Raw genomic sequence first — 16,723 nt, forward strand, 5'->3', positions numbered from 1 at the left:
GTGCTGAAAACATTTTGGAAAACAGTGTAACACTACTAGAGTATGATTTACAATTTCATACGATATTCAAATTATTTTAGTTATTAAACATTGCATATAGGAATTTATTTTTGTGTACACAGTTAACTGTGTGCAATTGTCTGTTGTGTGTGTACTTGTGTGTGTATGAGAGAGAGAAAACCTGTGTGTCAAATTTAGTGTAGGTGTAATCTCAGAGCTCCATTCTCTCCTGGAGCATAATGCTGGGTGATCCTCCATCGGGCCACGTTGCTCTCCGCCCACACTCGTTTTCTCTCTGCCTTTCGTCCGTTCTCCCTCCTCCACCCGAGTGTAAAGTCACCTAGAAATAATCTTGCACTCTCTGTAAAGACAATTTTATAATACAGTATGAAAGGACACGTTTCAAAGCGTGCTAATGCCTTGAAGGTTGGTTTCAAGCCTAGCAAATGTAAGGCAGTAATCCTGTCCAGAAAGAGGAATCCATCTCTTCCCGGTCTCTTTGGGAGAAATAAAATCAATCTCACTGAGCAGATGGGATTTGGGAACTATGCATCGACAGAAAAGCCTAGTGGACCAGCCATCTGATTAACATGTGCAAACACTGGAGAACATCTCGGAGCATTACAAAAGCTGGCCAACAAGCTTGATTCTATAAAGGCAGAGCCAAAGTCAACAAAACCCAGGTCAGGAACATCTTGAGTACTCCTGCTTTTCCTGAATTAGTGCCTCTCAAGCTACTCGTAGGCAGTTAGATATCTTCTTTAAAAAGGCATTAAAGATAATTGGTGGGAATGAGGACTATGACCTCCTAAGGCATTATGCCATCACCAAGCTGAGCCATTGCAGAATAGTTGCTACAACAACTGTTCTTTTCAAAATGCACACTTGCAAACTCTCCAGCAGAACTGAAAGCACTGCTACGCCTCAGCTCATGTCCCTGGTCGAATCACCCGGAGGTTACCACCAAGCCATGCCTTGTCACATCCCAGGGTTCTTGACAGGAGCTTTCTCCACTATGCTGTAACAACATGGAACAGCCCTTTCCCCTGCTGTTATTGGAGACATTGTGTCAAGTATTGCTCATACCTTCAAGAATAGACTGAACAAACCCCTCCCAAACTTCCCCATGAACACATTTGCATACTTATGAGGAAATGGAGATAACAGTACTTGCTTTTCTGAGAATAAGAAGTCTTGTCAAACTTGAAATAATTCATGGTCATTGTTAAACTATTAGACTGCCTGCTCTTGTTTTCCCTGAATTTCTCAAATATTTCTCTATGCTCTCCCTCACTCTCCTCCCTAGCTTTGATCTCTTCGTCTTTCACTCATTAGACGTGTCCAGTGCTGAGACTAATGGGGGTGGCAGAGGCTGCTAGACGGTTCTGTAGATTGTTTTGTATTGGACAAGTATGGATGAAAGATAGAGGGGAGAAGGAATGCTGAGCAGCTTGAAAGGTCATGATGTCTGGCGCTTGGTTCGCAATGTGCATCTTCACGGCGCTTCACAACGGCCACAAGCAAGGCGAATGTCAGCAGCCGGCCCACTCCTCCATGACGAGGGATGGGACGATATGAACATTTCCTCTCACGATTATTGTGACCAAAGAAATTGCGATTTACGATATTATGGCAATAACCAAAATATCCCCAACATCCATTATCCTGGGGTGGAACATTTGCCAGAAAATAGTATATCACGTTGTGAGCTTGTAGATCGGCTATTTTTTGGCAAAGAGATTTGGTAGATACAGATGGTGAAAAAAAGACGTTATTTCCAGGTCTGTTTCAACAATTATAGAGGGTTTAAACGGTACCAGATATGCAGCTTGGCAAATAAAAGGTGAATTTATCTCAGTGCATGACGGAGGATAGTTTCACGATACATTTTAAACTCCATGATACGATTTTTGTGAGTTTTTTTGTTGTTTGTTTTGTTTTTTACGATAAGCAATAACGAAATATTGTCCCACCCATCCCTATCCATGACAGCTGTAATTACTCGCATAGAGAAAGGAAGGCCCATTGGCACCGGTCACAGTCCCATACGTATCCACTCAAACACTAAGAAGAGAATTAGAAAGGAATTCAAAACCACGATTTGCTTTCACAAGCACACAGGGAGATAATTTGCTCACTGTTTATATTACTTAATGCATTTTTAATGCTCCTTGTTTTGTTTTTGTTGTTTTTTTGTTGTTTTGCTGTGGTTGCAGATCCACAACCCTGTTTCTAGTTTCCACTCTGTTGTTGTCATTACAGTTTTAAGAGGTTATTCAATGGAGAATCACATGCACAAGATAGATTACATTGACTGTTCTGAAATTGGTTGTGTGACAAAATGTGACAAAGTTGAATCAGTTCATAGTTCATACATAATTTAGTGATGGGAATAATGGGCAGACTTGCAACCAGACAGTACACACAGATGAGGCACATATCTTGGCACGCCTTATTGTAGACGAGGAAGACAGCCAGCGGTGGGGTACGAAGAGAGCCACTAGGCGTTAAGACTGCCACGGCATTCTGCCCTCGAGGAGTTCCTCGTGAAAAATGGAACGATCTACAATCTATGACTTCTGCGCCTCCTTGCGGCATAATGTGCATGAATAAGTCATAGTGGGGTCGGAGGGAGTGAACGAGAGAGGAGGAGGAATGAGACCGATTAATTTTTCAACCGCATTTCCAACTATGAGGGCATCTGCTGAGACACTGTGTCATTGTGGTTGTGACAATGAGCAGGAAGAGGGTAGGAAGGTGAAATGAAATGAGTCCTCTCTCCCCGCAGTCAAATGACTTCTATTAGGAACGTGTGTGTGTGTGTGTGTGTGTGTGTGTGTGTGTGTGTGTGTGTGCAGTGTGCACGTATCTGCATGCTTGTGTGAGTATACGTGACTTTCTGTCTGTGTGTGCGTGCCGTGCATGTATTTGTAAGTACAGACATGTGCCTGCCACAATGACATGACCTCTGCAATTCACTCCCTGGAAGATTTCATATAAATAACTAAACAGCATGCAAAATGCTACTCCCAAGGGAGATGCTCTATCTGGGCCTCATTCTTGTTCTCTCTCTCTCCCTCCCTCCGTGTCATTGTCTCTCCTCTCTCCGTGGGCCAAGAATAACTGTCTTCCATACAACAGTCTAATGGAAAGAGTTGTTTTGGCTGAAACCATGTGGCATATTTAGCCCCTTCAGTCTTTGGATTGTTGGTGTGTGTGTGTCTGTATCAGTCTGCCAGTGGGTGGGTGTGTGTGTGTGTGTGTGTGTGTGTGTGTGTGTGTGTGTGTGTGTGTGTGTGTGTGTGTGTGTGTGTGTGTGTGTGTGTGTGTGTGTGTGTGTGTGTGTGTGTGTGTGTGTGTGTGTGTGTGTGTGTGTGTGTGTGTGTGTGTGTGTGTGTGTGTGTGTGTGTGCGTGTGCGCGCGCATTCTCTTCTCTTGGGGTAATTCGAGGCCACATGGTGAACTTGGTGGGTGTTCCTCCCAGCCTTGGGTTCGGTGGCTGTTTGACTAGAACAGACAGAAGTCAATGCCTCCTCACGCTATTGTACAAACTGCCATATTGTTGCCTCTGGTGCTGCACCTGTTCTACGTAGCAACAGGGAGACGTAAATAAATATCGGTCCACTTCCTTGTTTCAACCCCGTCTATGGCGCTACCCATGCAGACACCGTCGCATGCACACCCTTCCTATTGCCCCTAAGGGGGCTTCAAGGGGTTTGGCAAGCGGTCCCAGAGTTGCTGAATGTTGCATTTGATCAGTGGGATGATTTATTTAAAGCTGTTGGTTGGTGGGCTAGTTGCTGTGGTCCTGGGGCGGAGTGGCCTCATGATACCAGCTGCTGTCCTATTGATCCAGTATGGACTGGTGGAGGAGAGCAGAGGACTTCTCCAGATGTCCTTCATATGGCCAATACCCTATACTGTGAATATACACATTAATTTATGTGTACCACTGCATTGATTGATGGCTTGTCAAGGCTATATTCACTGGAGAGAAGGGGGCTATCACTTTTCATCTCTTTCAATGTGTATTTGTTAGCAAAGATATGTTGGGACATTGAGTACCCCTGAGACCTTAGTACACACATGCAGCCAGTCACTTAATGTACAGTACAGTACATACTGCTCATGGCCTATAATTTTATGGTGATATGAATGCCACACACAGAAAAAACTAGCATACAGAAGCTGTTGCATTTTCCATTTTTACGTGGCTTATTGGCTTCTTGGGCATTCCAGCTAATCGCAAGCACACGAGCCCTACGTCGGCAGTTATTATGCAAGACTCTCACTCTCAACACAGATCTTTTCCTCATCAGAAGCGGGCTGTGGAATAAGCACTCTTCTCAAGAGGACAGAGGATTACCAGGGAATGAAAGCAAATGGGCTGACATGACTTTACTTTTGCACTGAGGGGAAAAATAGCTAGCTGCGTTTAATGCAATTCTTCCATCACACTGAAATAGTCTCTGATCCCAGAGAGGCAGTGCGGCCCCAGGTGCTGTGGCCCCTAAGTCCTGGGGCCTCAGGTAAGCTATGAGCGGTGGAAAAATACCCCCTAAGCCGCTTTAAAGCTGCCCAGATATACATATGGCCCAGAGCGATAACGGCAATACCAACAAAAACTCATCCACCAGAGCCGTTCATCCTTGCGGTATGAAAAACAAAACAAAAAAACAGCGTTTTCTCAGAATTTGGGATGGAAAGCTCTCTGACTTGCACTCTTAAATACTCTGCCAAATCCCCACCCACCCACGTGCCACCACACACAAAAATGCATGTGCCCGATTACTCAGTAATTCTGTCTAGCATTGCTCAGCAGCAGTTTCTTGATGTGCGTTATGTGCATGCTTGCTTATTGTCATCATGTCTGTGTGTCTGCTTAGGTGACAACAGTGGACAGGTTCCAGGGTCAGCAGAATGACTACATCATCCTCTCACTGGTCCGCACAAAAGCAGTGGGACACCTGAGGTAAGAAGTAAACACATTTCCCCAAACACATTGTCCCAAAATACACACACTTCACAGGAAGGAACTACTCTACAGAAATATACTCTCAAAAGAATAAAACCATTGGAAAAAGGACACTCCCTAGATTACTTTATTTATAGAGACAATTCTCAAGGGATTTATTTTTCTTGTTTTCTTTTTTTAGCACACAACGTTGGCACACACAAAAAAGTTCTAGTTATCGCTCTTAAGCTCTTTGCTTAATTTCACAGACGGGGGGATAAATGCAGCTTTTGGGACTGCGGCAGAGAACAGAACGTGTCTTTGGGAAGTACCCGTATTTTTTGGTGTGTCAGGGTTAAGAGAAGCCATTGTGCTGGTGGGATTGGGGTGAGAATAACGAACAAAGGCTGATCAAAGGCAAGTGGCAAGAGCGGTCTCTTGCAGGCTTTAAGTGACATCTTGATTCACCACTGTGCAATGGTACTGTAGGTTTGATGACTTTTCATCCTGTGTCCCATTGTTCTCGTTCTTTTCAAACTACTTTCCTTCCTTGCCTCTCTTCTTAAAGGTCTCATGACATAACTATATATATATATATATATATATATATATATATAATATAATATACTGTATATGTCAGAATCAGTGAGATCGAGAACAGGAGCGCTTGTCGTGCTGCGCGGGGCAGAACAAGCGGTCGCTTTGATCCACGACAACGACAACGTAGCGTCGGCAGGAATGATAGCGCCTCACCCCACGGAGGTTGGGGTTAGGGTTAGGCATAGTTTTACTGAGGTTAGGGTTAGGTCTAGAGTTAAGCATAGTAAGCTAATGGCTAAACACATCTGAGCTAGGCTAGTAGATATACAGAGAAAGAGTGGTCGCAAACGAGTGACGTCAGCCACTACACAAGTGAATGGTTGTTGTCGCCATCTCATGGTGACTACGCAGAATTACACAGGTGTGCTGATAAGAGACTATCAAAGTGAATTGATCCAGGTGGTGGTGGGGGTGTGTGGTGAACAAAACGAGTGCTCTTACCCCGTTCTCACTGAGTTACCCAAACTGACTGTAACATATATATTTTATTTTTTATTTTTATTATATTATTATTATAAATGTATTTCTTTGTTGGTTTCCTGACCTCAATTACACCAAAAAGTGAGAGGGTTAGGGTCAGTGAGAGTGTTAAGTGCAGTTTACGCGCACCTATTTCCCTGATAGCGAAGGGTCTAGATAAAAGCCGGCAAAGAAAACATCAATATTAATTATGCCCTGTTAGAGAGATCCCTGTGATGCCAGGGGGAACAAACCCTTTTATGCCCATATATGGAGATATGGAGATTCCTGTGATGCCAGGGAAACAAATCCCTTTTATGCTCCAAATATGGAGTTCCCTGATGTCATCAATATAATGCCCTGTTAGAGAGATCCCTGTGATGCCAGGGGGAACAAATCCCTTTTATGCCCATATATGGAGATATGGAGATCCCTGTGATGCCAGGGGAACAAATCCCTTTTATGCCCATATATGGAGATCCTTGATGTCCACATCCCTGATGTCCACATCACTTGCCCTTTAGGGTGAGGTCGCAGGATGTCTGGGACACAGGATGTCTTACTCGTTTTGACTATACCTGTCAAAACGCCTTTCATTTTTAGGGTATTGCTGATGAGTTTTTAATACTCTTGAATGTCATGGCAAAGAATCTCCTTTATAGATGGCCTCCATCAACCCAAACCGCCAACACACTCACCTGGCCTCACATTGGACAGTCTGCAAATGGAGCCTAATGCCTGATTTGTGCAACACGCCGCGTTGCACACTGAAAATAGATGATCTACAGTCTACACGCTTACAATGTGTCGCAGCGTTACACAATATCAAGTTGTAGATCTGCTATTTGAAGTGCACGACATCGTGTAGGTAGCAAATAGCAGTAAGTCATTCTTCTCTTCTTTTTTCTTTTTTCTTTTTTTTTTTGCTGGCATACGCGCACCTATTTCCCTGATAGCGAAGGGTGTAGATAAAAGCCGCCAGAGAAAACATTGAAGACTCAATTTTGTTTATTTATTTATTTTATCCCTGACCTCATCTCACAGATAAAGCCAGGAAATTGATGGCATTGCCTGTGAGAAGTGCACTATGGCCATTGAGAGTGGTAGTACATCTTATTGGCGGTAACCCAGCCTGCTTTCCTTTCTGCTATCTTTCATTTAATGTTGTCATTTTATTCTCTGCCCACACACTAGGAGGGATGGGTTTAGGAAGGACTCCTACCATAATGAATGCTAACACCACAGTTATCCACTGCCTCCCCCTGCTTGCACCAAGAAAGTAGTTGTCATTAGGGATGGGACAATATGAACATTTCATATCACGATTATTTTAACAAAAGAAATCGCGATTTAAGATATTATCACGATAATCAAAAGCCATTATCCTGGGGCAGAACATTTGCCAAAAAATAGCAGATCTACAAGCTCACAACGTGTCACGTTTGCGATGAGTTGTGAGCTTGTAGAACGGCTATTTTTTGGCAAAGACATTTAATAGAGTGAAAAAAGACTGTATCAAGTACGTATATTACAGTATAAGTACCTTTTACCAATTATAGAGGGTTTAAGTGGTACCGGATATGCAGCTAGGCAAATGAGGTGAAAAGGTGAATTGATCCCAGTGCATGACGGAGGACGATATCACGATAAATTAAATCTCCACAATACGATTACCGTGAGTGTTTTTTATCACAATAAACGATAATATCGCTTATTGTCCCATCCATAGTTGTCATTGGTGATTATAAAATTTCTTCATCATAACAAATTGTTGTGTTTTTGAGTATGAGATATCTTATCAATAAATATGACATACCAGTAGACATTACAAATTAATCACATCTTAGACATTCATTCATGTCTTGTGTTCCTGACGCTTCTGAATGGTTGGTTGAGTGAATGGCTGGTTAAGAGCAGTGATTCATGGGAAGTTCTTTGCTGTCGCTTGGATTTTACCCCCTGCTGCCTGGGATCACTCTGGCATACCCACCTCACACCCGTTCACCCCCCTTCCCATGGCAACCTGCTGCCGTGACAACCACAGGGGATGTAGCTGACCCTGGATCTGACAGGAGAAGCATTACTGCTGCTCCACGTGGAGACAGAACCCCCCCCCCCCCACACACACACACAGATGTACAAAGATTCCAACATCCTCTGACATGTACATGCACTCACATGTGGGTTCACTCATTCTGTCTCTTTCTCTCTCTCTCTCTCACACACACACACACATACACACACACACACACACACACACACACACACACACACACACACACACACACACACACACACACACACACACACACAGGGTATGTGTCCACTTTGCCCTGTCGTGTCATGGAACAACCCAGGTGGGAGTCACTAAACCACCAAGCGTTGTCCCCAGGCTACTGTGCTTTGTGATTGGTTTGGCTCGTCTCAAGCTTCGTGCTCATTGGTTGTCCACTGCTGCGGTTTGTCTCTGTGGCAGTGTTGAATGTTGATGTACTTTAGAGGCCCATGTATGTGCCGTGCTTTTCTCTTCAGCTTGAGATTCACAATGCAGTATTTCGTCGTTGTCGGGCAGAAACCTTGTATCTCCAAGTTTCAAATTTGTACGTTCTTTCGCAAAGCAAATCCCTGCTTCATCGTACAAGGCCGTCGCAGAAAAGTAGTGAAAACAGCAGATCTACAAGCACACAACGCCTCGCGGTGCGAGGCGTTGTGTGCTTGTAGATCGGCTGTTTTCACTAGTTTAAATCATTTTTGGAGCTGTGTGAAGCACAGGCTCCCTATACGTGGCTGTGTGGGTCTGTGTGTCTGTGTGTGTCTGTCTGTGTGTCTGTATGTAGCCTGAACTTCCTAAACTTCGGCACGCCACTAGTCCCACAGTTTTGCCACCACACACTCGCGCCATATGTCAAATCGACCGGCTTACTCGGGAATCGTGGGCTATTACTTTTCTAAGAGAAAGGTTCTATAGTTTAATTGATATTAATTTATTAGTGAATTAATTTTCCCCATTGACTTATAATGGGAATTGCAAAAACTCACATTCAATTATTTGTCTCTCGCAAACCATATGGGCTAGAGTTTCAAGACTTGGAGAGGAGGTTCATAATGATTTCAAGGATTAAATAAAAAATAATTGTGTCATTTGGCCGCATGGTGGCGCCATAACACCCCACTTTACGTTTTGGCCTGTAACTCTTGAACCGTAGGTCGGAAAATTAAAAATATTTTTTCCCTGGATTCCTTGGGTCATGACGCATCTCCCCATATAGGCCACGCCCATTTGCGCCATGATAGATTTTCCGCCATCTTGAATTATCTCCAAAACACACTTTTTGCTCCTTTTCCTACATATTTTCTTCAAATGTCACAAAAATCGGTACACATGATCTACACACACACACACACACACACACACACACACACACACACACACACACACACACACACACACACACACACAGCTCCACTTCACACGGGTGTGATTTTTAAAATGATAAACGCAAAACGAACGGTTTTGGGCATACAAGGTTTCCACCCGACAATGACGATTTACTCACACATTGATGCTATTGCCTGCACACATTAACTGACTCTTAAATCCTGCACATTCTTTTCCGTAACCCCCCCCCCCCCACACACACACACACACACACACACACACACACACACACAATTCATCCACACACTGTACATATTGCACAGATTAATCTTCTTAATCTCATGCTCTGCTCATGTCCTCTCTGCATTCTGCATTTTTGGCTGCGTTAAGTGTGTGAGTGAGTATGTGTACGCTCATCATATGCATTCATGAACACATGGCGGCCGTGGAAGACACAATTTGAGAGCCAAATTATTCTACATGAAAACCAAAGATTAGTTTAAATCTCACCGTGGCCGCTGTCGCTGTGAGAAAGCCAAAGTCACATCCTTTTCTCCTCATAGCCTCTGCCACTTTTTCACGCTCGAGAGAAAAGCTCTGCATCAACCAAGCTGTTTTTGTCTCATTGATTTATTGGCCAGATAAAGTGTGCACTTCTCCACAATGGCAATATGTTGCAAATACGTGACATTATGTTGCAGAGCAGGTTCAAGTGTACAACTCGCCTCCTTTTTTCTTGAGTAGATGTCTCTGTTTTATGTCTCAAAACATAAAACATGACTTGTGTCAATGCACTTTACATTGGGCATTTCTCCTTCTCTCTATATATCATATTGTCGCTGTCAGGCAGAAACCTTGTATTTACATATTTAATCTTTTATTTTCTTCATGATTTAATACCCCATTTTATACTTTTCACAGAGAAGATTATGTGCACAATTGCACATCTTGTGCCTGTATTTAGGCCAGGTGCTGGACATCAAGGCATCAAGGCGAGAATCAATGAAGATATAAACACATCCGCACACTGCTTTCATGCTCCAAAAACATACTTTTTATTTAATGGCGCAACGTTTCGTTTTTAAGTCTTCATCAGGCAAATGATGAATTTGTACAGGCAAATGATGAATTTGCCTGATGAAAACCTAAGAAGTTGCCATTAAAACAGTGTGGATCTCTTCATTGGGATGAGCAAAAATTTACAAACTTAGATATTGCAAGCGATCAATGCATTATGAGTTTGTAGATCAGCTACAGTACCTATTTCTTTTTTTTCTTTTTATACATTTTGTCCTATAGTGGCATGCCCAAAATAGGACTCTGTCTGTCTTGTAAATATTTAACCAATTAAATTATGAACAAAAGTATTTGACTAATAGTTACATTGGACCCATTGAAACACAGGTACTTTTTTCCCCATTGCTTGAAAAGTAACACAAGGTTTCCATCTGACGGCAACATGTCTGTGCTGGCGGAGTACAGTATTTAGTGTTATACTGTTGCTGCTGTTGCCTGAGGTGGAATCTGTTTTTCTTTCAACACCCTGTAGCTACTTATCTTAGTAGGGTCCTCTAACAGAGTTAAAATTAGAATACATGTCAGCGCTTAACTGTGTGTGTGTGTGTGTGTGTGCGTGCGCGTGTGTGCGTGCGTGTGTGCGTGCGTGCGCGTGCGCGCAGGCAGCTTAAATGTGGCATGTAGGCCGCTGTGGCGTTTCACTGTCACAAGAGCAACCTGTAAACGATCTTTCATTAAACACTTCGCCTATTGCAGACTGTCGAATCGACCCCTCAATTCGCTTATCCCTTAAACCTAGTGGATGGGAGAGTGGGCCAACATATATCTACCCTCTCTCTTATTCCCCCCACCCTCTGTTCCTTTTTTTATCTCCACCCTCAACTGTAGCTAGCTTATCCCTCTCTAAACCTCTACCTCCTACACTGTTTATTTCATTTTAACTCCAATATGTTTCACACCCCTTCCTATCTGATCCTTTCAGTTAAAGTTTCCCCACCTTTGCACTCAAAATCTTTTTTTTTTTAATTCCTCTTTTCTGATCTGTTACTTTCCACCCCCAGTTATTTATTTTCAATCTCTCTTCTCGTCTCTTCCCAGGGATGTGAGGCGTCTGGTGGTAGCCATGTCCAGGTCCAGGCTAGGTCTGTACATCTTTGCCCGAGTGTCTCTGTTCCAGAACTGCTTTGAGCTCACCCCCGCCTTCAACCAGCTCACCGCCAGACCTCTGCAGCTGCACATCAGACCACACGAATACTTCAACCAGGAACAGCCTGTGAGTGGAGATGCACGCACGTGCAGAGAGTCTTCCCAGAGCTCCCTTATTTCCTAGTCTTTTTACCACTTAATCCCCAAATACTTGTTGCGCAAAAATAGCTACACGCTCATGGCGCGTTGCGATTTCTGAACATTTTATATGTTTATATGTTTATAATGACATCACCAAAATGGGGACTCCAGGTTGAAAGTGGATGCTTTTGCATATACCCAAATGCCATTTTCCCTATACTGCAATGCTATTCTCCACCCTAGCTCCCCCCATTTCCCTGTCTAATCCTGCCTCTATATTCTGAATGGAATCTTCATTCCTCTTCTTAGCCGCGGGTCACACAAGTCTTACTGTGGCTTTAGCGCCTCCAGTCTGTTAACAGCATTCTGCTGGGGCCGTCTGCTAGCCAGGGGAACTACAGGCCCTGGCTATAATTAACACCCAAAGGTCAGAAGTTCTGTGCTGCTCCCCCGAAATCCCGCCAGAGCGAGACGGCCACTGTCTGGTCATTGTGCGTTTCACTGACTGGAGTGAAAACACCCCTCCCAACCACACTTCCTCTAAAGGTGTCTCCACACCAAACAGCTGACTGTACACAGACTGCAAAGAACTGCAAAAAACTAAGCACTTATTTATTTTTTCAGACAACACCGACTGTAGTTACTGTATGGCAGTGGTGCCAGGTCTGCTCGTTATAAGCAACGTTGATCCTGTTTTCCTATAATGTTGCTAGTTGTGTGTTGCTTTTGTTTGGGCTTGTTTCTGAAGTGTAGTTGCTTATTTGGCCTTGCTTTCAACATTATTTTATAAAATAACTAATGTAATGGAGGTCAATAGGTGAAACTGGTCGCTGCTTTTGGGCTTACTTTCATAGACCTGGTCGCTTATTTCACTCACAGAATCTGGCACCGGAGGCACACCGTGTTCTCCGTGCAGAGAAAAAAAAAGAAAGAAAAACACGGGCTGCTTCAGCAGCAGCACTATTACTAGCCTACTACTAGCTTTGCTTTGGATCAGATTGGAATAGGAATTGAGAGTTGAGAATATGGTATTTAGTAAAAATATGCGACAGGAAAATGTCTCTGGCTTATTTTGGCTTGGTTTTGCAGCTGTAGCAAACTAATGGTCCATTCTACAACTTCCTCAATCCTACCGACGGCCAGGGGCGACTCTACAAAACTGATTCCAGCAAGTCCAGTTTTCCGTCGATAACGTTCCCGACCCCCTGCCGAAAACCTGCCGATGAGCTCCCTGTCAGCAACAGACGCTTTCCGCCGTCTTCTGCCGCCGATTCGCGGCCGAATCGGTTTGGTTAAAAGTGCACTTAACACTGCAGCACTTGCTTCTGAGAGGGACCGCTCATTTTGGGCGCACACATGCCCCCTATGCTGGGCCAAGCCTATGTGGAGCCCCTCTACTCCTCCTGTTGCCTGTGCCCTAATGCACTTTTTAAGTCAGCCTTTTTTTCTCCCATTAGCCTCGAGCATAGCTATTATAAATTGTTTAACAGTGTGGACGTGGAACCGGTTGCAGCTCTGCATGCAGCTTTATACATTTACAGCAGCTGATAACTGCACTGGACAGACTGTAAAACATCTATTACTGCAAAATGGGGTTTGGGGAAGCACTTTAAGGCTCTCTGCCTGTGATAGTTTTACAGCAATAAAAGCACAGACGGTTTAGTTTTACAACGCTGCAGCCCTCATTGTGCTCAGATCCACTTGCTGCCCAACAGGCCGCTGTGATTTCAACCTATTACCTCGCTATTTAGGATGCAACGGTCCAGTTGAATGAATACTGTACTCCTCCCCTCCCTCCTCAATGTGTCTTCTGCGGCCTCTCCCCCTGCATACTAATTCATCAAACCATACAACTGAAACCACTGCTTTTGATGTAGCGTGACCATTGATCTTCGGAGACAGCCAACAGGAGATGTTTTTATTTAACAAGGTGTCTGGTCTGGTGAGCGAGTTCAGCATTATTTCCCTGTACATTGTCCCGCAGATCAATAGTTAATGATGTAATACATTTGAGAATTTGTGCTAACAAGGTAGATACAGGCCCGCAGCATCCCTCACTCAGATCGGCTTCTGGGTACAAACTTAAACCATCTCTCACTTGAACTCTTCTTCCTCTTGTTCCTCTTTGCAGAGAGAAGCTTCTAATCAGCCCAACCAGGTCATAAAGAACATGCCTGAGATGGCCAACTTGGTGTACAATATGTACATGCGCATGATCCAGAGCCAGCAGTACAGACAGGTAAAAAAAAAAGGCTTCAAATAGATATAGATAGCTAGCCTTCTTTAGAGCCACAACGTAAACATTGTATTAATTATACATTTATAAAACACTAAAAGACGCATATCGCTGCAAATCATGCCAAGTCGTCTGACAGTTTGCCAAGGTGCAGCTCTTAAAGTCTTTCTCCCTAGTTGCTTTTTTTTTTCTTTAAACTTTAATGCTGCGCTAGAAATAGGTCATGTGTTAGAGCACTGTTCTAGTTCTGAATGTGGAGACTTTACAGGTCACAACATATGCAGCAGCTCAAATGAGTTTGAACTCATCCCCTGCTGCTTTTAACCTTCCCATTCAAAGAGACGCACCAAACTAGATGCCATGTTTTGACAATAGATTTGAACTAGTGTTTTGATAATGATGTAATCTCAACTGCATTGGCTTCGATATAGAATGTTCTCCAATGGAAATAAACAAATGTAGAATAAGCTGAAAAATATATACCGTATTTTCCGGACTATAAGGCGCACTTAAAAGCCTTTAATTTTCTCAAAAAACGACTGTGCGGCTTATAGTCCAGTGCGCCTTATATATGGATCATTCATTGACATTCACATTCCCTTTAGCACAGCTCCATCTGTTGGATGCATAACGCAATGGTAGCGTCTATTATGTGCGCCTTATAGTCAGGTGCGCCTTATATATGAAAACAGTTTGAAAATAGACCATTCATTGACAGTGCGCCTTATAGTCAGGTGCGCCTTATAGTCCAGAAAAAATTGTATATATAATATAGTAAGTAAAGGTTGGCCTGGACAGGCGGATTCAAATCCCGATCCACTCTCAGGCAGTCAGTCTACTGTATACTATCAATAATAATAATAATAATAATAAATAAATGTAAAGGTTGAATCATCTTTATCCCCTCCCATTCCCCTACAGCAACAGCAGCAGCTTGCTCCACCCCCGCAACAAACCAAGACCATTGTAAAGGAGGTGACAACCATCTCCGAACCTGACCAGGACACCCCCATGGAGCAGGAGACCCAAGAAGGCACGGCTAAGAGCTTGGAGGCAGAGGTGGCGCAAACCCCAGAGGAGGCCACGACAGTGAAGCCGGCACCCCAGGAGGAGATGGAGCAAACCCCCGCGGAGGATACAGCAGAGAAGGCGGAGCCCCTGGAGGAGACGGAGGAGCACGCTAAGATGCCAGAACACCCCGGCAGAGACAGCGACAGCGATGGGGAGGACAGCGCAGATGAGCAGGAACCATAGAGTGTCCCATCTCTGCCTCCTGAAGAGTGTCAGCTTTTGGAGGCTCTTGTGCCTGAAACTGTCCGTTACACAGAGAGAGAGAGAGAGAGAGAGAGCGCCCATGACTGTAGAGTCAATAATCCTGTTTTAGATTTGTTTTCTACTGGAGCCACAAAGAATTCACACAGGGAAAATCTGGAGAACAGTGATAATATTTGATTTTTGTGAAAGACCTTTTGTAACCAATAGTACTTTTTTATTAAATGCTCAATTGAATCTGTAGTCTGAGATATTTATTTTACTTTACACACATGAATGAGTTGGAAGACATTATTCTCTCAGTACACACAATTTAATACTGTATATATTGGTTCATCATGTTCAAGCTGGGTGAAATCCCCGCCATGATATTAAGTACTCCAACCCCCCTTTCCGTTTTCAAGTGTATCTGGAATTTGACAATATGATTGGCAGACAAGCTGCTGCTATGCAGCATTTGTAGGTCTGTAACCCAGCCACCATGCATGCAGAATGGATTTCAACCTGCATTGTACAGCCACTCAGTCCCTTTTCCATTCATGACTTGCATATAGGTCCTACTTAACTGTGGAGAAGACAGATGAGGCCACCGCCTGCAGGCAGACAGACTCTAGTCATTACCATGCACCACATGTTAGCTTGCCGTTGCCTCATACCTCAGGCTGACTTGTCCACACTACAATACCCCAACCCCTACTGTCTGAGTAGAGAGGTCAGTTGCACAGCCTCTCCAGCCGCTGCATGTTTAACAGTCCTCACATTGACTTAAACGTTGGTGCTGAGGATCATGTGAGTACTGTATTGTAGATTCATTAAGATGAACTTGCAGCTATTCGAATAATATGTTTTCCTCTGCCCTAGCGATTGGGCACTTGATCCAAAACAAGATCTTTAAAACTGTCTGGATTGCCATTGAATTTGCAGTGCAACTTGAGGGATGGGGCCTACTGACTTTGTTGACCCCATGGCCTGAACTCAGGCAGCACCCGTAGGCCAATATTTCCACTTGCGCACACGGTGCATCAAAATGTTAATGGGTGGAGAATTATGAAACTTGTTGAACACATTCATGCTCCCTGGAGGATGAACCCTAACAGTTACTGTATGATGACCCCAATGCCTTTCCTCTTATGCTGCCATAAAGCTACAATTTCCACTTAATTTATTAGGAATGGATTGCCATGAAACTTGCTGAGCAAATTCATCCTCTCCAAAGGATGAACCCTAGTCAAGTCATTTGAGATGAGAAACCCCCTTACCTTTCCTCTAGCTCTAGCCTTTTCTTTTTTTCTAGATTGATATTCCTATGCATTTGTTATATTGTTGTTAATGTACTGACATAGTATCTTGCTTATTCTAGTGATTTATTACCTGCTTATTGTAAATCGCTTTGGATTAAAAACATCTGCTAAATGCCTAAATAAATGCCTAAACTGTAAACTGTAGCCTTTGGCCAAAATGTAAAATTTACACACAAACTGTCTCATAATCTAATAGGTATATTGCACAATGAACTCTA

General features: G+C 43.6%; 1 protein-coding gene across 1 annotated transcript in view; it reads left to right on the forward strand.

Annotated features, from left to right (window-relative positions):
• The window catches only part of aqr (aquarius intron-binding spliceosomal factor), an 82,352-nt gene extending 66,830 nt beyond the window's left edge, over positions 1 to 15,522 (forward strand). The window contains exons 33-36 of the mRNA XM_080750745.1: positions 4,887 to 4,972; positions 11,508 to 11,682; positions 13,828 to 13,935; positions 14,854 to 15,522. Coding sequence (XP_080606871.1) covers positions 4,887 to 4,972; positions 11,508 to 11,682; positions 13,828 to 13,935; positions 14,854 to 15,186 — 702 coding nt within the window. The 3' untranslated portion in view covers positions 15,187 to 15,522. The remainder of the gene's footprint in view (positions 1 to 4,886; positions 4,973 to 11,507; positions 11,683 to 13,827; positions 13,936 to 14,853) is intronic.
• Positions 15,523 to 16,723: the final 1,201 nt, after the last annotated feature.

The sequence above is a fragment of the Nannobrachium achirus genome, assembly GCF_963921795.1.
Source record: "Nannobrachium achirus genome assembly, chromosome: 20".
Lineage (NCBI taxonomy): Eukaryota > Metazoa > Chordata > Actinopteri > Myctophiformes > Myctophidae > Nannobrachium > Nannobrachium achirus.